Source organism: Salmo trutta, chromosome 7 (assembly GCF_901001165.1).
Source record: "Salmo trutta chromosome 7, fSalTru1.1, whole genome shotgun sequence".
Taxonomy (NCBI): domain Eukaryota; kingdom Metazoa; phylum Chordata; class Actinopteri; order Salmoniformes; family Salmonidae; genus Salmo; species Salmo trutta.
The window spans coordinates 42197632-42219088 of NC_042963.1; the positions used below are offsets into that span (position 1 = coordinate 42197632).

Below are 21457 nucleotides of genomic sequence, written 5' to 3' on the forward strand. Positions count from 1 at the left end.
TGGCGGACACTGCTGGATATAGGCGGACAGTGCTGGATAGTGGCGGACAGTGCTGGATAGTGGCGGACAGTAGTGGATAGTGCTAGGCAGTCGTGGATAGTGCTGGACAGTGGTGGATAGTGGTGGGCAGTGGCGGATAGTGGTGGATAGTGCTGGATAGTGGCGGACAGTGCTGGATAGTGCTAGGCAGTCGTGGATAGTGCTGGACAGTGGTGGATAGTGGTGGGCAGTGGCGGATAGTGGTGGACAGTGCTGGATAGTGGCGGAGAGTGCTGGACAGTGGCAGACAGTGCTGAATAGTGCCAGACAGTGCTGGATAGTGGCGGACAGTGCTGGATAGTGGCGGACAGTCATGGACAGTGGCGGACAGTGCTAGATAGTGCCGGTCTGTGCTGAACAGTGGCGGACAGTGCTGAACAGTGGCGGACAGTGCTGGATAGTGGCGGACAGTGATGGATAGTGGCGGACAGTCATGGACAGTGGCGGACAGTCATGGACAGTGGCGGACAGTGCTAGATAGTGGCGGTCTGTGCTGAACAGTGGCGGACAGTGCTGGATAGTGGCGGACTGTGCTGAACAGTGCTGAACAGTTGCAGACAGTGCTGAACAGTGGCGGACAGTGCTGGATAGAGGCGGACAGTGCTGGATAGTGGCGGACAGTGCTGGATAGTGGCGGACAGTCATGGACAGTGGCGGACAGTCATGGACAGTGGCGGACAGTGCTAGACAGTGGCGGTCTGTGCTGAACAGTGGCGGACAGTGCTGGAGAGTGGCAGACATTGCTGGATAGTGGCGGTCTGTGCTGAACAGTGGCGGACAGTCATGGACAGTGGCGGACAGTGCTGGATAGTGGCGGACAGTGCTGGATAGTGGCGGACAGTGCTGGATAGTGGCGGACAGTGCTGGATAGTGGCGGACAGTGCTGGATAGTGCTAGGCAGTCGTGGATAGTGCTGGACAGTGGTGGATAGTGGCGGACAGTGCTGGATAGTGGCGGACAGTGCTGGATAGTGGCGGACAGTGCTGGATAGTGGCGGACAGTGCTGGATAGTGGCGGACAGTGCTGGACAGTGGCGGACAGTGCTGGATAGTGGCGGACAGTGCTGGATAGTGGCGGACAGTGCTGGATAGTGGCGGACAGTGCTAGATAGTGGCGGTCTGTGCTGAACAGTGGCGGACAGTGCTGGATAGTGGCGGACAGTGCTGGATAGTGGCGGACAGTGCTGGACAGTGGCGGACAGTCATGGACAGTGGCGGACAGTGCTGGATAGTGGCGGACAGTGCTGGATAGTGGCGGACAGTGCTGGATAGTGGCGGTCTGTGCTGAACAGTGGCGGACAGTCATGGACAGTGGCGGACAGTGCTGGATAGTGGCGGACAGTGCTGGATAGTGACGGACAGTGCTGGATAGAGGCGGACAGTGCTGGATAGTGGCGGACAGTGCTGGATAGTGCTAGGCAGTCGTGGATAGTGCTGGACAGTGGTGGATAGTGGTGGGCAGTGGCGGATAGTGGTGGATAGTGCTGGATAGTGGCGGACAGTGCTGGATAGTGCTAGGCAGTCGTGGATAGTGCTGGACAGTGGTGGATAGTGGTGGGCAGTGGCGGATAGTGGTGGATAGTGTTGGATAGTGGCGGACAGTCATGGACTTTGGCGGACAGTGCTGGATAGTGGCGGACAGTGCTGGACAGTGGCAGACAGTGCTGAATAGTGCCGGACAGTGCTGGATAGTGGCGGACAGTGCTGGATAGTGGCGGACAGTCATGGACAGTGGCGGACAGTGCTAGATAGTGGCGGTCTGTGCTGAACAGTGCTGAACAGTTGCAGACAGTGCTGAATAGTGGCGGACAGTGCTGGATAGAGGCGGACAGTGTTGGATAGTGGCGGACAGTGTTGGATAGTGGCGGACAGTGCTGGATAGTGGCGGACAGTGCTGGATAGTGGCGGACAGTGCTGGATAGTGGCGGACAGTCATGGACAGTGGCGGACAGTGCTAGACAGTGGCGGTCTGTGCTGAACAGTGGCGGACAGTGCTGGATAGTGGCGGACAGTGCTGGATAGTGGCGGTCTGTGCTGAACAGTGGCGGACAGTGCTGAATAGTGCCGGACAGTGCTGGATAGTGGCGGACAGTGCTGGATAGTGGCGGACAGTCATGGACAGTGGCGGACAGTGCTAGATAGTGGCGGTCTGTGCTGAACAGTGCTGAACAGTTGCAGACAGTGCTGAATAGTGGCGGACAGTGCTGGATAGAGGCGGACAGTGTTGGATAGTGGCGGACAGTGTTGGATAGTGGCGGACAGTGCTGGATAGTGGCGGACAGTGCTGGATAGTGGCGGACAGTGCTGGATAGTGGCGGACAGTCATGGACAGTGGCGGACAGTGCTAGACAGTGGCGGTCTGTGCTGAACAGTGGCGGACAGTGCTGGATAGTGGCGGACAGTGCTGGATAGTGGCGGTCTGTGCTGAACAGTGGCGGACATTCATGGACAGTGGCGGACAGTGCTGGATAGTGGCAGACAGTGCTGGATAGTGGCAGACAGTGCTGGATAGTGGCAGACAGTGCTGGATAGTGGCGGACAGTGCTGGATAGTGGCGGAAAGTGCTGGATAGTGGCGGACAGTGCTGGATCGTGGCGGACAGTGCTGGATCGTGGCGGACAGTGCTGGATAGAGGCGGACAGTGCTGGATAGAGGCGGACAGTGCTGGATAGTGGCGGACAGTGCTGGATAGTGCTAGGCAGTCGTGGATAGTGCTGGACCGTGATGGATAGTGGTGGGCAGTGGGTGATAGTGGTGGATAGTGCTGGATAGTGGCGGACAGTGCTGGATAGTGCTAGGCAGTCGTGGATAGTGCTGGACAGTGGTGGATAGTGGTGGACAGTGGCGGATAGTGCTGGATAGTGGCGGATAGTGGCGGACAGTCATGGACTTTGGCGGACAGTGCTGGATAGTGGCGGACAGTGCTGGATAGTGCTAGGCAGTCGTGGATAGTGCTAGGCAGTCGTGGATAGTGGTGGACAGTGGAGGATAGTGGAGGATAGTGAAGGATAGTGAAGGATAGTGGCGGACAGTCATGGACTTTGGCGGACAGTGCTGGATAGTGGCGGACAGTGCTAGACAGTGGCAGACAGTGCTGAATAGTGCCGGACAGTGCTGGATAGTGGCGGACAGTGCTGGATAGTGGCGGACAGTGCTGGATAGTGGCGGACAGTCATGGACAGTGGCGGACAGTCATGGACAGTGGTGGACAGTGCTAGATAGTGGCGGTCTGTGCTGAACAGTGGCGGACAGTGCTGGATAGTGGCGGACTGTGCTGAACAGTGCTGAACAGTTGCGGACAGTGCTGAACAGTGGCGGACAGTGCTGAACAGTGGCGGACAGTGCTGGATAGAGGCGGACAGTGCTGGATAGAGGCGGACAGTGCTGGATAGTGGCGGACAGTCATGGACAGTGGCGGACAGTGCTAGATAGTGGCGGTCAGTGCTGAACAGTGGCGGACAGTGCTGGATAGTGGCAGACATTGCTGGATAGTGGCGGTCTGTGCTGAACAGTGGCGGACAGTCATGGACAGTGGCGGACAGTGCTGGATAGTGGCGGACAGTGCTGGATAGTGGCGGACAGTGCTGGATAGTGGCGGTCTGTGCTGAACAGTGGCGGACAGTCATGGACAGTGGCGGACAGTGCTGGATAGTGGCGGACAGTGCTGGATAGTGGCGGACAGTGCTGGATAGTGGCGGACAGTGCTGGATAGTGGCGGACAGTGCTGGATAGTGGCGGACAGTGCTGGATAGAGGCGGACAGTGCTGGATAGTGGCGGACAGTGCTGGATAGTGCTAGGCAGTCGTGGATAGTGCTGGACAGTGGTGGATAGTGGTGGGCAGTGGCGGATAGTGGTGGACAGTGCTGGATAGTGGCGGACAGAGCTGGATAGTGGCGGACAGTGCTGGATAGTGGCGGACAGTCATGGACAGTGGCGGACAGTGCTAGATAATGGCGGTCTGTGCTGAACAGTGGCGGACAGTGCTGGACAGTGGCGGTCTGTGCTGAACAGTGGCGGACAGTGCTGGACAGTGGCGGTCTGTGCTGAACAGTGGCGGACAGTGCTGGATAGTGCCGGACTGTGCTGAACAGTGGCGGACAGTGCTGAACAGTGGCGGACAGTCATGGACAGTGGCGGACAGTGCTGGATAGAGGCGGACAGTGCTGGATAGTGGCGGACAGTGCTGGATAGTGGCGGACAGTCATGGACAGTGGCGGACAGTGCTGGACAGTGGCGGACAGTGCTGGGCAGTGGCGGACAGTGCTGGATATTGGCGGACAGTGCTGGATAGTGGCGGACAGTCATGGACAGTGGCGAACAGTGCTAGATAGTGGCGGTCTGTGCTGAACAGTGGCGGACAGTGCTGGACAGTGGCGGACAGTGCTGGACAGTGGCGGACAGTGCTGGATAGTGGCGGACAGTGGTGGATAGTGGCGGACAGTGCTGGATAGTGGCGGACAGTCATGGACAGTGGCGGACAGTGCTAGATAGTGGCGGTCTGTGCTGAACAGTGGCGGACAGTGCTGGATAGTGGCGAACAGTGCTGGATAGTGGCGGTCTGTGCTGAACAGTGGCGGACAGTCATGGACAGTGGCGGGCAGTGCTGGATAGTGGCGGACAGTGCTGGATAGTGGCGGACAGTGCTGGATAGTGGCGGACAGTGCTGGATAGTGGCGGACAGTGCTGGATAGTGGCGGTCTGTGCTGAACAGTGGCGGACAGTCATGGACAGTGGTGGACAGTGCTGGATAGTGGCGGACAGTGCTGGATAGTGGCGGACAGTGCTGGATAGTGGCGGACAGTGCTGGATCGTGGCGGACAGTGCTGGATAGAGGCGGACAGTGCTGGATAGTGGCGGACAGTGCTGGATAGTGCTAGGCAGTCGTGGATAGTGCTGGACAGTGGTGGATAGTGGTGGGCAGTGGCGGATAGTGGTGGATAGTGCTGGATAGTGGCGGACAGTGCTGGATAGTGCTAGGCAGTCGTGGATAGTGCTGGACAGTGGTGGATAGTGGTGGGCAGTGGCGGATAGTGGTGGATAGTGCTGGATAGTGGCGGACAGTCATGGACTTTGGCGGACAGTGCTGGATAGTGGCGGACAGTGCTGGACAGTGGCAGACAGTGCTGGACAGTGGCAGACAGTGCTGAATAGTGCCGGACAGTGCTGGATAGTGCCGGACAGTGCTGGATAGTGGCGGACAGTCATGGACAGTGGCGGACAGTGCTAGATAGTGCCGGTCTGTGCTGAACAGTGGCGGACAGTGCTGGATAGTGGCGGACAGTGCTGGATAGTGGCGGACAGTCATGGACAGTGGCGGACAGTCATGGACAGTGGCGGACAGTGCTAGATAGTGGCGGTCTGTGCTGAACAGTGGCGGACAGTGCTGGATAGTGGCGGACTGTGCTGAACAGTGCTGAACAGTTGCAGACAGTGCTGAACAGTGGCGGACAGTGCTGGATAGAGGCGGACAGTGCTGGATAGTGGCGGACAGTGCTGGATAGTGGCGGACAGTCATGGACAGTGGCGGACAGTGCTAGATAGTGGCGGTCTGTGCTGAACAGTGGCGGACAGTGCTGGATAGTGGCGGACATTGCTGGATAGTGGCGGTCTGTGCTGAACAGTGGCGGACAGTCATGGACAGTGGCGGACAGTGCTGGATAGTGGCGGACCATGCTGGATAGTGGCGGACAGTGCTGGATAGTGGCGGTCTGTGCTGAACAGTGGCGGACAGTCATGGACAGTGGTGGACAGTGCTGGATAGTGGCGGACAGTGCTGGATAGTGGCGGACAGTGCTGGATAGAGGCGGACAGTGCTGGATAGAGGCGGACAGTGCTGGATAGTGGCGGACAGTGCTGGATAGTGGCGGACAGTGCTGGATAGAGGCGGACAGTGCTGGATAGTGGCGGACAGTGCTGGATAGTGCTAGGCAGTCGTGGATAGTGCTGGACAGTGGTGGATAGTGGTGGGCAGTGGCGGATAGTGGTGGATAGTGCTGGACATTGCAGGCTGAGGGGACTGGAAGGGAATTGTCATCTGAGGGCAGGTGGGTCACAGACAGGGAAACAGCTAGACGAGCTGTAGGATATGGTCATGCCAGATGGAGGGTTGTGTGTGTGTGTGTATGTGTGCGCACGCACATGTGCCTTCAGAAGTAGGGCAGCCGGTTATCTCTGGGGACTGGTGCTCTACCTTTCCAGTCTTCCTCTTCTCCTCCACTCTTTTCCTCCACTCCTCCCCTGCCCTAAGCATTCACACCTCCTCTGCACAGCTCACCGCAGCCCCGTGTTTTATTTTTAACCTGCGGACATACTTCAATGCTGCCGCACAGTCTCTGTCTCTCTCACTCTTTTACGCCACTCACTAGTCACTACACTTAACAGCAACTGAACTTGCTCTCTCTTCTCCTTTCCTGTCATCTTTGGCTTTACCTGTTTATCAGTGGTGGTCTCTGACTTCTTCCTGTTCTATCCCTCTTCCTCTCCTCTCACAGCCAGTCGGAAACCAAGAGGGAGGGCTCGCCACTGAAGCAGCTTAGCAAGTCGCCCCTCTGCAGTCCGGCTCACCGGTGCTACCAGAGACAGTCTGAGCCCAAGCAGCAGGACAACAACTCGGTGGATTTAGGCTCTGTCCCAGGAACGCCACAGGATGCCCACAAACCAGCGGCTAACGGGGTGCTAGCCCAGATGGACAGAGACAGGGACAGGGAGAGTGGATCCCCCCTGAGGACAGACACTGCCCTGGTGAATGGGGACATGGGGGACAGGAGCACCGAGCAGAGCGGGGATAACTCCCCTACAAACACAGAGACCCATACCGAGACAGAGACCCATACCGAGACAAAGACCCATACCGAGACAGAGGCCCATACCGAGGCAGAGGCCCATACCGAGGCAGAGGCCCATACCGAGGCAGAGGCCCATACCGAGGCAGAGGCCCATACCGAGGCAGAGGCCCATACGGAGGCAGAGGCCCATACGGAGGCAGAGGCCCATACGGAGGCAGAGGCCCATACGGAGGCAGAGGCCCATACGGAGGCAGAGGCCCATACGGAGACAGAGGCCCATACCGAGACAGAGAACCATACCGGGGAGGACAGTGAACCTACAGGAGACCCCCAACCGGAACAAAGGAAGGAGGAGGCCATTGTAGAGCAGAAGGTACCGGTAAGTGTCTGTGAGGGGGGGTACACTGAGTGGCCAGAGAGTTCATGTCAGTATAGTGCTGGTGTTTATGCATGTGTTTTCCCTAGCACATTTATGTATATCCCCATGTCAGATGTTTCAGGATCTTTGCCCATTAGAGGTATGTGCTGTCTCATTTAACTGACTTCACAGTCTACTGTAACATCACAGCGCCTTTACTACAGTACACACAAGGGTTCTGCGGCTGTCCTCATAGGAGAACCCTTTTTGGTTACAGATAGAACCCGTTTTGGTTCCAGGTAGAACTCTTTTGGGTTCCATGTAGAACCCTCTGTGGAAAGGGTTCTAAATGGAACCCAAAATGGTTCTACCTGGAACCAAAATGGGTTCTTCAAAGGGTTCCCCTATGGGGACAGACGAAGAACGCTTTTTGGTTCTAGATAGCACCTTTTTTTCTGAGTGTAGCCTTTGTCTCTGCAGTGTGTCTGGTTCTTACTGACTGATTCTGCTACTGCTGGGTGTTATTTTCAGGACTGAACTCAACAGATGTCAAATGCTTCAGCGGCTGAAGAGTTGAGTTTACACCACAGTAACCCTGTGGGAGGCCTTGCTGCTGCCTGGCTGAACGCCTCGTGATTATAAATAGCTGTCTCTCAGATGAGTGTGTTCACTCAGCAGTGAATGGTAGTGTATGAGACGTGGGCTTTAGCTGAGTTAAAGTGGATCCTATGCTTCATGGCTTATCAGTCTATACTGTATCTCTGTTGGTTACTTGACATACTAAGCTAGCAGAGAGAGAATAAGACCATGGGTGGTAGAAACGTGGTGTCTTTTTGATAAAAGCAGTACATAACGTGCAGTAGAGCTGGGGGTGTGTTTTGTCAGTTTAAGCAGGACAGTGTACCTACAGTAGACCACTATACCTATAACATATGCACACATGACCGTAAGTCACTTTGGATAAAAGCGTCTGCTACATGGCATTTATTATTATGAGCAAGCTGAGACAGAGAACCCTTGCAAGTGGTTTCTCAATGTGTGAAACATTCAGCTTGCTTGGATATTCTTCCAGTGAAGACACTCAAAGTTATACTTGACTAGTAACCAAATTACAGTCTATTCGTGTGAATTTTGGGTGGAGAGTTCAAGGAAGGACTGCTTTGAGGTAGAATAATTTGTAATACTCTGAGCATCAAATACAGTAAAGGGTTTGAATGTTAATGAACTATTTTGTATATTGTGATAGGGAAGAATAATACATTCAAAGTAATACATATGAGAATAAATAGTTGTACAGAGCACAGAGCAAGACAACATTCCTCTTGAACAATACATGTGGGATACACACAAAGAATCCATCTATATCAATGAATAGAGGAAGTGAGCATTCATTCTCTGTTCAGCCCTAACAATCAGAATCCTGCAGAATCTTGATATCGATTTTTGAATATTTTGTAAAAAAAAATGTTTTACCCCTTTTCCTCCCCAATTTCGTGATATTCATTTGGTAGTTATAGTCTTGCCCATTGATGCAACTCCCGTACGGACTGGGGAGAGGCGAAGGTCGAGAGCCATTGGTCTTACGAAACACGACCCTGCCAAGCCACACTGTTTCTTGACACACTGCTCGCTTAACCTGGAAGCCAGCCACACCAATGTGTCGGAGGAAACACCGTACAGCTGGCGACTGTGTCAGCGTGCATGCTCCCAGCCCGCCACAGGAGTCGTTAGAGCGCGATGGGACAAGGACATCCCGGCTGGCCAAACCCTTCCCTAACCCGGACGACGCTGGGCCAATTGTGCATTGCCTCATGGGTCTCCCGGGCGCGGCCGGCTGCGACACAGCCCGGGATCGAACCCGGATCTGTAGTGACGCCTCAAGCACTGCAGTGCCTTAGGCCACTGCGCCCCAGAATGTTGATTTCTTAAGTATGTGGGAGACACTCGTTGGTCTGTGTTTTACATACTGTTCTGTTACAGTAACACAGTGAGAGGTTCCCCTGCACACAAAGCACTCTGACACTGTGAACAGAAGTTCCCTTTGTCCTCATTTCCCCCTTCCAGCCTTTCATTTTCTGTTTTGAGAAGAACCCCCACACCACAGTCACACACACTCCGCAATAGCCCAATACACACAGGAACACATACTATATACTATAGTATGCCCAAGCAGCACTGTTATTTAAAAGGAATTGTGGAACCCTCAATTAAAAGGAACATAAAATAGCGATTGAACTGAAACCCTTTGTTGTCTTAATGTTAACATTGCTGTGTTGAAGCACAAGTTTTTTTAAAAGTGATGCTGTTGTAGATCTCTCTGGGGAAGTGTGTTTGTGTCCGCTATTACAAAACGGGATCCTCGCGCAGCATGAGGACAATGTGGGAGTGAGCATGACCTTCAGGCTCAGAGTTCAACGCCTCCTTTACTCCCAATTGTCTAACCTGACTTGAACACAACATATATTATTTGTCAAGGGGCCCTTTTCACCCCCTCTAGCTATAGGAACATGGCCTTGTCTATGAAGTGTACATGCAGTATGCATCTCCCCAACTTGTCCCACAGCCAACTGACATACCTCTCTCTTCGGTGTTTCAGGAGACCAACGAACAGAAGCTGCACAAGATAGCCAATGAGCTCCTGAAGACAGAGAGGGCCTATGTCACACGGCTCAACCTGCTGGACCAGGTGAGTGTCCCACTGTCCGTCCAGGGTTCTGTCATTTCAGGGTCCTGTTCAGTAGGTAGAAAACGTTTTGATATTGTGAGAAACAGGGAGGTTTTACCTGAACTTATCACACCGACATTCTGTTGTTGGACATGGTGTGTCCTACTGAACACTGACCCAGGTCTACCTCAGCATGAAAAGAAGGCAGTGTTCATTATTATGATCAATTCAATGTGGTTTACCTCGCCTGGCCATGTTGTGCCACCATGCAGGTGTTCTGTGCCAAGCTGATGGAGGAGGCTCTGAAGGGCACGTTCCCTGTGGACGTGGTGAAGAACATCTTCTCCAACATCTCCTCCATCAACACCTTCCACAGCCAGTTCCTGTTGCCTGACCTGGAGAAACGCATGGGAGAATGGTAAGCTCCTCATGACTGACTGGCCACGCAGTTATAGACTCCAAACACAGACCCATTCAAGTGTATGAGCTCACAGATTTCACCCCTGAGAATGCATGAAAATACGATACAAAATAATATTGCTAAGATGAGTAACAATTCAGCCTCTGTGACTCATTCAGATTCACTCAGACACAGATGTAATAAAGGGAAGTTGTGGTTTTGAAATGGTCTGTCCATTGAAAAATCATGTTTGAGTCATCCTCCACTTGGAGTTTCAGGGTTAGGGGATTCAACCTTGAGGTCCCTATCTAACGGTCACCCCTCCCTACAGGGAGTCCACCCCTCGCTTGGGGGACATCCTACAGAAGCTCACGCCCTTCCTGAAGATGTACGCAGAGTACGTGAAGAACTTTGACAAGGCCATGGAGCTGCTGAAACAGTGGACGGACCGCTCTCTACAGTTTAAAGCCATCATCCAGGACATCCAGGTATGAGTGTAGATTCTAAACACAAGGCCTGATTCAAAAGTGCACAGGTCGGTTGTGGATTAACAAATTGTTTGTATAGGAATTATATAAATGCATAGCAATTCTAGGAATTATATGATCTGAGTTTGGGACTACAGCACTGCGATAATTTACCTGTGGATGTACAGATTTCTGCTGCAAGGTCTCATTTGGTTTGCAAGGAGAAAGAAATCTATTGATATCTCACTATTGATTTGTACTATGAATAGTCATCATGGAATGGAACAATTGAATAATTGATGGTTGTTTCAACTGGTCCTGTTGAATGGATATTCCTCTAACAATTTGTGTGGTTTTACTTTTAAGCCTTGAACCTTGAAGTGACAGTGGACTGTTTTATTTTGTGTGTTTCAGAGTCAGGAGGCATGTGGTTGTTTGACGTTGCAGCACCACATGTTGGAGCCGGTACAGAGAGTTCCCCGTTACGAGATGCTGCTCAAAGACTACCTGAAGAAACTGCCTCAGGACGACCCCGACCACCAAGACGCAGAGAGTGAGGACACTGGAGTGCTTTTACTAGTCATAATCTGTACACTACAGAGCAGGAGGACATGGAATATCACAGACTTTCTTTTGATGATAATCATGTAATTACTTCACATAAAAAAATACATGTGAAATCTCCAGTGCCAATTACAAACATTTGCCTTACATTGAAAACACACAAAACTGTTGTTTAGTTCTAGAACATTTCTATTACACCATTCATTTCATTTTCAATAAGTTCATCATTCCTTCTTTCCATGTTCCTCAGAGTCATTGAACATCATCGCCATGGCAGCCACACACTCCAACAGTGCCATACGGAAATCTGTGAGTATCTGCAGCACACCACTCTTATAATCTGAAATAAAACCAGGACCTGTATTCAAAAAGCTTCTCAGAGTAGGAGTGCTGATCTAGGATCAATTATGCCTCTATGATTTTTACGAATAAGACTATGTGGACAAGGGGGACCTGATCCTAGATCAGCATTTCTACTCATATGCTTTTTGGCTAGTGCAAGCACTTCCCTGTGCAAGCACTAACCCAACCAAGATTTTTGAATCCAACTAAAACCCCTTCCCTGGTCAGGAGAATCTGAAGAAGCTGCTGGAGATCTATGAGATGTTAGGGGAGGAGGAGGACATCGTCAACGCCTCCAATGAGTTCATCAAGGAGGGACACATCCTGAAGCTGGCTGCCAGGAACACCTCGGCTATGGAGAGATACCTCTTCCTGGTGAGAAATGCACACACATATTTCACTTTCTCTGTACTCAACCAAGTCTGGAGCAATATATTAGCAAAACAAGCGTTAATCATAGGTGTTTCTTTATTCCCCTTCAGTTCAACAACATGCTGTTGTACTGCGTGCCCAAGTTCAGCCTTGGAGGGCCCAAGTACACAGTACGCACGCGCATCGGCATCGAAGGCATGAAGGTTCTAGGGACCACCAACGAGGACTACCCCCACACCTTCCAGGTGTCTGGCAAGGAGAGGACCCTGGAGCTGCAGGCCAGGTAAGCTGTTACATCCACCCTTAATACGCCCTATAGAGCCATACATCCAGGTTACTGACAAAATAAAGGAAACACCAGCATAACAAGCGTCTTAATAGGGCCACCAGAACAGCTTCACTGCACCTTGGTATAGATTCTACAAGTGTCTGGAACTCTATTGGAGGGATGCAACAATTTTTCCACAATAAATTCTATAATTTGGTGATTTGTTGATGGTGGTGGAAAACGCTGTCTCAGGCGCCGCTCCAGAATCTCCCATAAGTGTTCAACTGTGTTGAGATCTGGTGACTGAGACACACACGGTATTTTCAAACCCCTCTTTCAAAGTCACTGATCTCTTCTTCTAACCATGGTAGGCAAAATGATGAGCGACTGGCCGTTTTTATACACGACCCAAGCATGTTCATTGCTTAATTAACTCAGGGACCACACCTGTGTGGAAGCACATGCTTTTAATATACTTTGTGTCACTCATTTACTCAAGTGTTATTTTGCTAGTTAGCTGTAGATAACAGGCCTAGTTCTACTCCACCCTATAGCCAAATGTATAAAAAAATAAAAATTACTGCCATGATTCTCAAAAGAACGTTTAACTGTATACTACAGTCCCACACCCTATTGCTAACTATTTCCACCTTGCACAGCCAGAACAGGACGGCCACCCCTCAGAGCCTGGTTCCTGCCTTGTTAGGGAGTTTTTCCTGCATTGCTTGCTCTCTAGGCTGGATTTCTGTATAAGCATTTTGTAACAACTGCTGTTGTAAAAAGGGCTTTCTAAATACATTTGATTGATTTGATTGACTATGGATAACCACCCAAATTCTTATGATAATTTGACCACATCCTTCTGCTAACCCTATGGGGGTTTAGTGTATGATAAGTACTCTACTACAGCTCATCATAGTCCCGTGTGACTCAGTTGGTAGAGCATGGTGCTTGTGGGTTCGATTCTTATGGGGGACCAGTACAAAAAAGTATGAAAATGAATGCACTCACAGCTGTAGTTTACTCTGGATAAGAGCGTCTGCTAAATGACAAACAGTAGTGTAACATTCCATTCAGATATAGGATCTTCATTTGCACCGCAGGAACTGCAGATGAGCTTCCTGATGTACATACATTTCCTGAAAACCCACATAGTTATATTAACAGTATTACACTTTTCATGTAGCCTACCTTCGGCCAGCTAATAGCCTAACCATGTTTTCCATTTTTCAGCTCGGAACAAGACAAGGACAATTGGATAAAGGTACATAATCACGTTCTTACTGATTTACACTTATTTTATTTCCTGTATGTTCAGCAGATTTGGGTGTGTATTGCTGACCATGTTTCTGTCTGTGTATGTGTTTGTGTATGTGTTTATGTCTGTGTATGTGTCTGTGTATGTGTTTGTGTCTGTGTCTGTGTATGTGTTTCTGTCTGTGTTTGTGTCTGTGTATGTGTTTCTGTCTGTGTATGTGTTTCTGTCTGTGTATGTGTTTGTGTCTGTGTATGTGTTTCTGTCTGTGTATGTGTTTCTGTGTCTGTGTCTGTGTATGTGTTTGTGTCTGTGTATGTGTTTCTGTCTGTGTATGTGTTTCTGTTTGTATCTGTGTATGTGTTTGTGTCTGTGTATGTGTTTCTGTCTGTGTTTGTGTCTGTGTTTGTGTCTGTGTATGTGTTTGTGTCTGTGTATGTGTTTCTGTCTGTGTATGTGTTTCTGTTTGTATCTGTGTATGTGTTTGTGTCTGTGTTTCTGTCTGTGTATGTGTTTCTGTCTGTGTCTGTGTTTGTGTCTGTGTTTCTGTCTGTGTCTGTATGTGTTTGTGTATGTGTTTCTGTCTGTGTCTGTGTTTGTGTTTCTGTCTGTGTTTGTGTTTCTGTCTGTGTTTCTATCTGTGTATGTGTTTGTCTGTGTTTGTGTCTGTGTATGTGTTTGTGTCTGTGTCTGTGTCTGTGTATGTGTTTGTGTCTGTGTATGTGTTTCTGTCTGTGTATGTGTTTCTGTTTGTATCTGTGTATGTGTTTGTGTCTGTGTTTCTGTCTGTGTATGTGTTTCTGTCTGTGTCTGTGTTTGTGTCTGTGTCTGTGTTTCTGTCTGTGTCTGTATGTGTTTGTGTATGTGTTTCTGTCTGTGTATGTGTTTCTGTCTGTGTCTGTGTTTCTGTCTGTGTTTGTGTTTCTGTCTGTGTCTGTTTTTATGTCTGTGTATGTGTTTCTATCTGTGTATGTGTTTGTCTGTGTTTGTGTCTGTGTATGTGTTTGTGTCTGTGTATGTGTCTGTGTATGTGTTTCTGTCTGTGTATGTGTTTCTGTCTGTGTATGTGTTTCTGTCTGTGTATGTGTGTCCTGCAGGCTTTTCGGAAGACCATTGAGATCTTCCATCAGAAGAATGAGACGTTCAAGTCAGCCTCCAAAGACGTGTTGGTGAGTGTCATCACAATAAACATGACCTCTGACTCTTCTTGTGCACTGCATGTGTGTCAAAGACCCTCCTGTGTCTGAGCTACGTGTGTCGGTGTGTATTGTTCTCTAGACGGCAGAGCTGGGGAAACGGGCCCCTCGCTGGATACGGGACAACGAGGTGACAATGTGTATGAAGTGTAAAGAGTCCTTCAATGCTCTGACACGACGGAGACACCACTGTCGAGCATGTGGCTATGTGAGTGAAGCGTCCACTCGACACCATGCCCTCCCTCAAACTCAGCACCCATTATAACATGTTAATACTATTTGTGATGCTCAACCCATTTGGCTGTTGGCTGTTTGGCTAGTTTACACTGTGTTGTTCGTTCCGTGTTAGACTGATGTCTTCTGTTCCTGTATCAGGTTGTGTGTTGGAAGTGCTCAGACAACAAGGTGGCCCTGGAGTACGACAGCAACAAGATCAACAAGGTCTGTAAGGACTGCTACTCCATCCTGACTGGAGAGGAGAAGGCCGAGGACAAGAAGAAGGGCATTCTGGAGGTGAGGGACACACACACACACACACACACACACACACACACACACACACACACACACACACACACACACACACACACACACACACGTCTTGTGTCTAAACAGCACTCCTCTGTCCCCAGATCGAGGCGGCACAGTTCTCCGGCAGCAGCATCATGTGTGGCTTCCTGCAGTACTGTGAGAAGAACAAGCCCTGGGGGAAGGTGTGGTGCCTCATCCCAGAGAAGGAGGCATTAGTTCTCTACCTCTACGGAGCGCCACAGGTCAGTCAAACACCATGTGGACGGCTCATAATAGTGGCCGGAATGGCATCACACCATGTTGTTTGATGTATTTGATACCATTCCACTCATCACGCTCCAGCCCTTACCACGAGCCCGTCCTCCCCAATTAAGGTGCCACCAACCTCCTGTGATGTGGACATTGTCAATCATAAACATCCACATTTTCTATAACCACATTTGTTATGAATGGGGGCAAGATTTCCTTCACCCTGTGACCTGATTTGCTGAATAGGAGAAACTCCTCTCCCGAGTTCCAATATAAATGATCTCTCTACCTTTGCATCTCCCCCTCCTCTCAGGATGTGAAGGCCCAGTCCACTATCCCTCTGCTGGGTTACTCTGTGGAAGACAGCCCCCGGCCTGCCGACCTTCCAGCCAGCTTCCGTTTGTCACAGTCCAAATCAGTCCACAGCTTCGCGGCCGAGAGCGACGAGCTGAAACAGCGCTGGCTCAAGGTGATCCGGGTGGCCGTGACTGGGGAGGTGCCTGAGTGCCCCCCTCCCAACGATGCCACAGGCACCATGGCCATGGATGGCGCCCAGGAGACGAGCTCAGACAGCTGAAGATTGCCAGAGACCTATGTGCATTTATGCACACACCACTCCCATGCTACCCTCATGGACACACAGTGTGGAAACTCAGTGCTAGATAAGCTGCCTTCCCTTGCCAATCCACACCTCTCCTCCTTCCCTGAGTGGATTCTACCAATCATAAGCGAGGGCATGATTGGACCTCACAGCTCCACCAATAGAGCTGTGCATTCCAATCATCATTAGAGTGGAGCAGGGGACCTCAGGACGGTCTCTGCTTCACTCAGACAGACGGGCACTATTCAGGGCAACCTGCCTGGGGCATCTTGTACACTGAGGGCTTTACTGGGAATGCCTGCAGGCCCAACAGATCTCCTCCAGCTTCATAGACATGAGTCTAATGATGTGAATCAAGAGGACTGGCTGTCTGGACCAGGGTTGGGGTCAATTCCAGAAGTACACTGAAATTGTAATTCGGAATTGGACGAACCCTGGTCGGTACATTGCATCAGCCCTGTGTACCTGTACATATGTGTTACTCAGCTTTCCCTGACAGGAACAAATGCATTTTTATGTACAGAGAAGCAATGCTCTCCATATGTTTTGATATCTGAGATGTTGATCCTGTACAATGTGTACATCAAAGTATTTGCCGTGTTTATGCTTTTTTTTTTAACTTAGAGACATGGATGAACAGTGTTTCAGACTAAAAGGGTCCTAGGACAGGATCACTAGGAAAGTTATCAGTCCTCACTTCTCCAATCATGTAGTTTCACATCACAGTAGCCAGAAGCCATGTTCTACTGGCACGAATAGAATGAGTTCCTCTAGAGCCTGGGTCAATGTCCCAGAAAGACTTTAGCAATTAGCCAGAATAGCAATCGAGAGGATCACTCTACACTTTAATTGCTGTAAGTAACCCCATAAGCAAACAGGAAATGATGCAGAAGTGCTCACCCATCCAGAACAGGCTTCAATCCAAACAGGCTGAGGGATGGCCTCTCCAGCCAGGCATTCGGGGTACTCTGCTGCACTCGTTCTAAGCTGGATCAACCTCCCTCGCCATGGAATCCAAAGGAGTCACAAAGTGACCTCTTAAGCAACCACATCCTGGTCACAGTAATGTGTTGAAAAGTGTACTACTGCTGTGATCATCAGAGGGGCCTTCCTACTCTAATCCTGTATAGTATGAATGAAGACAGACGTACACACATCCATAGGGCAGTATTGAGGATGAGAATGAACGGTTGTACAGCTGTAGTTACCTAGCCCCACAGCCCTTTTGTAGACATGTATATATCGGAATATAGAATATACATACAAAGCATTTATATATGGTGGGGTTTTCTATGTAACTGACCCATAGGGATGACAGACTACCACTGACCCAGATCCTGTCTTTTACATAGGGACATCACCCCTCGAAGCGGCAGAGGTAAACATTATGACCAGGTGGGGAAAGAAATGTAAATGTTTTAAATACTGTATCTAATTTTATTTAAAAAGTAATTTATAAAATATGCACATGATGATTTAAAATAATTAGCACAAAAGTAATATCCCTCAAATTTCCATGTGTTCTGTCCGACTTAGCCGAGCCAGATAGACTAACAGATTCACTAAGGTTTTTTGTCTTGTCCCTCAATGCATACCATAGATAGCAGTCTCTCAATCTCTAGTAAGGTGTCACTCACTCCATCCTGTGATTGCAGAATCCTTTGTGTTGAATGGAAGGGGGTAATGTGCCTATAACCTCTGTTCATAGGTTCTACTGTTCCAATCCTCTATTCATGGTCTGAGTGTGACATGGCCTCACTGCACCTGTCCAATCGCAGTTCTGATACAATGCAGAAGAGCACAACAATCCTGTCTTATGAGATCTGAACGTAAAACCAGATTTTGGACATTTGTTCACTCTCCCGATCCCCCTCCCCAAGGTTTGAGAATCTACGCACTTTACGGTCTTAACAAAGTGTACCTTGTAAGAAAATAAAGTAAGTTTAAGTATTATGGAAGTGTGTCACTGGTTGCTTTGTGAACCAATTCTACTTTCACTACTGGGCATGTTGACCTTTGCAGAGTGCAGAGGAGCAGACCTGGCTGTTCAGTCCCTCCACCTCCTGCAGCTTCCTCTGTAGTGCCTGCCCCCATGTCACTCTGCAGCTTCCTCTGTAGAGCCTCCCCAAAGCCTGCCCCCCATGTCACTCTGCAGCTGGAGACACACAGTGGAGAGAGGAGTCAGTCTTACTGAAAACTAACTCACATGTACAACAATTAAACGGTTTGCCACTGAAGCTAACACAAATCCTACCCTTGTAAACTCATCCGTGCAGATTTTCAAAGAACTATCTTTCTCCCCACTGTTAGTGTAATCTAGTCTCTTACCTGCTCCAGGTCTTGCTGGCTGACTGGCCAGACCCAGGGCATGTCCAAACGAGTCTGGGGAACATGAGAAACACCACAAACATCACATTTCCTGCAGTCATCTCGAGTTGGATGTTGCCCACTGATACAGGGTCAGATTTTTAATTCCCCTCATGATCAAGGTTAGGCTGGAGGGTAGCGTTATCGCATTCTAGATCTGTGATTAAGGGTGACTTCTACCAAAAGCCAGTCCGATCTCAATCTCCAGACAGGGTTAGCCTGGGGAGAGCCTCGCTGGCTCCAGGCATCAGGGAGTCCTTGGGGTCGGTGGGGGTGCAGTTCAACAGGTAGTACTCCAGGTGCCGTCAAAGTACAAACAGACAGGTCTCAATCACATCTGAGGTGTGGTTAGGTCAAGGTATTTATCATTCTCACATTTTACATGAACTAGCTACAGCTCAGGGCATGCCATCAATCATACATACCCAACAGCACATCATCATCCTACAACGATCCCTAAAATCAAAATCACCCTGAGATGAACCCTAAACCTTTAGATCCTTTACCTAACCCCTGCACAGAAGTCTGGTGTGACTTAGTGTGATTTCATCTGGTTTATTTTAATATGGTAGGATACAGGAGCAGAGGGCCAACAGCTTGGCCCTGTTGTTGATAAGCTGGACCAGGAGGCTCCTCTGGACCAAAGACATTCTCTACTCCTCCAGTACCAGACACACACACAGCTACACACCAAACAGAGAGACAGGGATAGAGAGGAGGGTTAGGGCTGAGGCACTATCACCTTGTCAATAGGTTGAATGTGTGTTTCCTCTTTGAGCTCCTCAGGGGGTAGCTGCTCCAGGCACTGCAGCTTTCCCAGACGTTGTCTGTGGCTCTGGTGGAAGAAGTCTGCAGTGCTGTTCTTCAGTAGGAACAACACCAGGCTCAGGCTGGGCACACGAGAGTATGGGCCCAAGGGCAGGGCCAGGTCTTGAGTCAGGGCAGGAGAGGGGTTAAGTCATGCAGGCAGAGGAGATGAGAGGAGCAAGTGAATTAACACAAAGACTGATGGGTGTGTGAAATGTGTAAATCAAGGCTCTCCAACCCTGTTCCTGGAGAGCTACAATCCTGTAGGTTTTAACTCCAGCCCTGTTCCTGGAGAGCTACCCTCCTGTAGGTTGATCTCCTCAGTGGGTAGAAAAGTACCCCACACAGGGATCTGATATTATAACTCATTTCTACAACATGATTCAATCAGTCAATACACAAACGTATCTGTAACTCACTCACTCTCTCTCCACGCCTCCATTCTTACCTGTGTGAGTCGCTGTCAGGCACCATGTCAAACACATGACACTCCCCCAGCTGAGTCACCAGGCCACAGCGCAGCAGCTCCACGGCTCCCTGGCCTGTCTTGGCCACCCGTGTCAACAGGGCCTAAAACATACAGAGCACTGGGTTAGATTCAGGGTACGTGTGTGCTCCCGCACCATATGGCCAGATGTGCAGAGGGAGAGTGTCTGTGTACAATCCCACGCCATCTTGCTCTCTTAGACGTAGAAGTGTTTTAGCAGTAAGGCCTGCGTTGTTTAATATATATATATACACACACACACACAGTTGAAGTCGTAAGTTTACATACACCTTAGCCAAATGCCTTTAAACTCAGTTTTTCACAATTCCTGACATTTAATCATAGTAAAAATTCCCTGTCTTAGGTCAGTTAGGATCACCACTTTATTTTAAGAATGTGAAATGTCAGAATAATAGTAGAGAGAATGATTTATTCCAGCTTTTATTTCATTCATCACATTCCCAGTGGGTCAGAAGTTTACATGCACTCAATTAGTATTAGCCTTTAAATTGTTTAACTTGGGTCAAACGTTTCGGGTAGCCTTCCACAAGCTTCCCACAATAAGTTGGGTGAATTTTGGCCCATTCCTTCTGACAGAGCTGGTGTAACTGAGTCAGGTTTGTAGGCCTCCTTGCTCTCACATGCTTTTTCAGATCTGCCCACACATTTTCTGTAGGATTGAGGTCAGGGCTTTGTGATGGCCCCTCCAATACCTTGACTTTGCTGTCCTTAAGCCATTTTGCTACAACTTTGGAAGTATGCTTGGGGTCATTGTCCATTTGGAAGACACATTTGCGACCAAGCTTTAACTTAGTGACTGATGTCTTGAGACTTTGCTTCAATATATCCACATAATTTTCCCTCCTCATGAGGCCATCTATTATGTGAAGAGCACCAGTCCCTCCGCAAGGCAAAGCACCCCCACAACATGATGCTGCCACCCCCATGCTTCACGGTTGAGATGGTGTTCTTCGGCTTGCAAGCCTCACCCCTTTTTCCTCCAAACATAACAATGGTCATTATGGCCAAACAGTTCTATTTTTGTTTCATCAGACCAGAGGACATTTCTCCAAAAAGTACGATCTTTGCCCCTATGTGCAGTTGCAAACCATAGTCTGCCTTTTTTATGGTGGTTTCAGGTATTGTCGATATAGGATTCGTTTTACTGTGGATATAGATACTTTTGTACCCGTTTCCTCCAGCATCTTCACAAGGTCCTTTGCTCTTGTTCTGGGATTGATTTGCACTTTTCGCACCAAAGTACGTTCATCTCTAGGAGACAGAACGCGTCTCCTTCCTGAGCGGTATGATGGCTGCGTGGTCCCATGTTTATACTTGTGTACTATTGTTTATACAGATGAACGTGGTACCTTCAGGCATTTGGAAATTGCTACCAAGGATGAACCAGACTTGTGGAGGTCTACAATTTATTTTCTGAGGTCTTGGCTGATTTCTTTTGATTTTCCCATGATGTCAAGCAGGTACACCTCCAATTGACTAAAATTATGTCAATTAGCCAATCAGAAGCTTCTAAAGCCATGACATCATTTTCCGGAATTTTCCAAACTGTTTAAAGGCCCACTGGAAATGTGATACAGTGAATGATAAGTGAAATAATCTGTCTGTAAACAATTGTTGGAAAATGACTTGTGTCATGCAAAGTAGATGTCCTAATCAACTTGCCAAAACTATAGTTTGTTAACA

At 49.4% G+C, this 21457-nt stretch overlaps 1 protein-coding gene and 1 pseudogene across 4 annotated transcripts in view; one reads left to right on the forward strand and one right to left on the reverse strand.

Annotated features, from left to right (window-relative positions):
• The window catches only part of LOC115197421 (FYVE, RhoGEF and PH domain-containing protein 4), a 129917-nt gene extending 111870 nt beyond the window's left edge, over nucleotides 1-18047 (forward strand). For all 4 annotated transcript variants that reach the window (XM_029758925.1, XM_029758927.1, XM_029758926.1 and 1 more), the window contains exons 4-17: nucleotides 6531-7203; nucleotides 9779-9868; nucleotides 10120-10265; nucleotides 10579-10735; nucleotides 11129-11267; nucleotides 11529-11587; nucleotides 11849-11995; nucleotides 12103-12275; nucleotides 13494-13524; nucleotides 14613-14684; nucleotides 14794-14919; nucleotides 15087-15224; nucleotides 15344-15484; nucleotides 15805-18047. In XM_029758925.1, coding sequence (XP_029614785.1) covers nucleotides 6531-7203; nucleotides 9779-9868; nucleotides 10120-10265; nucleotides 10579-10735; nucleotides 11129-11267; nucleotides 11529-11587; nucleotides 11849-11995; nucleotides 12103-12275; nucleotides 13494-13524; nucleotides 14613-14684; nucleotides 14794-14919; nucleotides 15087-15224; nucleotides 15344-15484; nucleotides 15805-16068 — 2356 coding nt within the window. In that variant the 3' untranslated portion in view covers nucleotides 16069-18047. The remainder of the gene's footprint in view (nucleotides 1-6530; nucleotides 7204-9778; nucleotides 9869-10119; nucleotides 10266-10578; nucleotides 10736-11128; nucleotides 11268-11528; nucleotides 11588-11848; nucleotides 11996-12102; nucleotides 12276-13493; nucleotides 13525-14612; nucleotides 14685-14793; nucleotides 14920-15086; nucleotides 15225-15343; nucleotides 15485-15804) is intronic.
• Nucleotides 17509-21457, reverse strand: part of LOC115197425 (nuclear pore complex protein Nup205-like) — a 30314-nt pseudogene continuing 26365 nt past the window's right edge.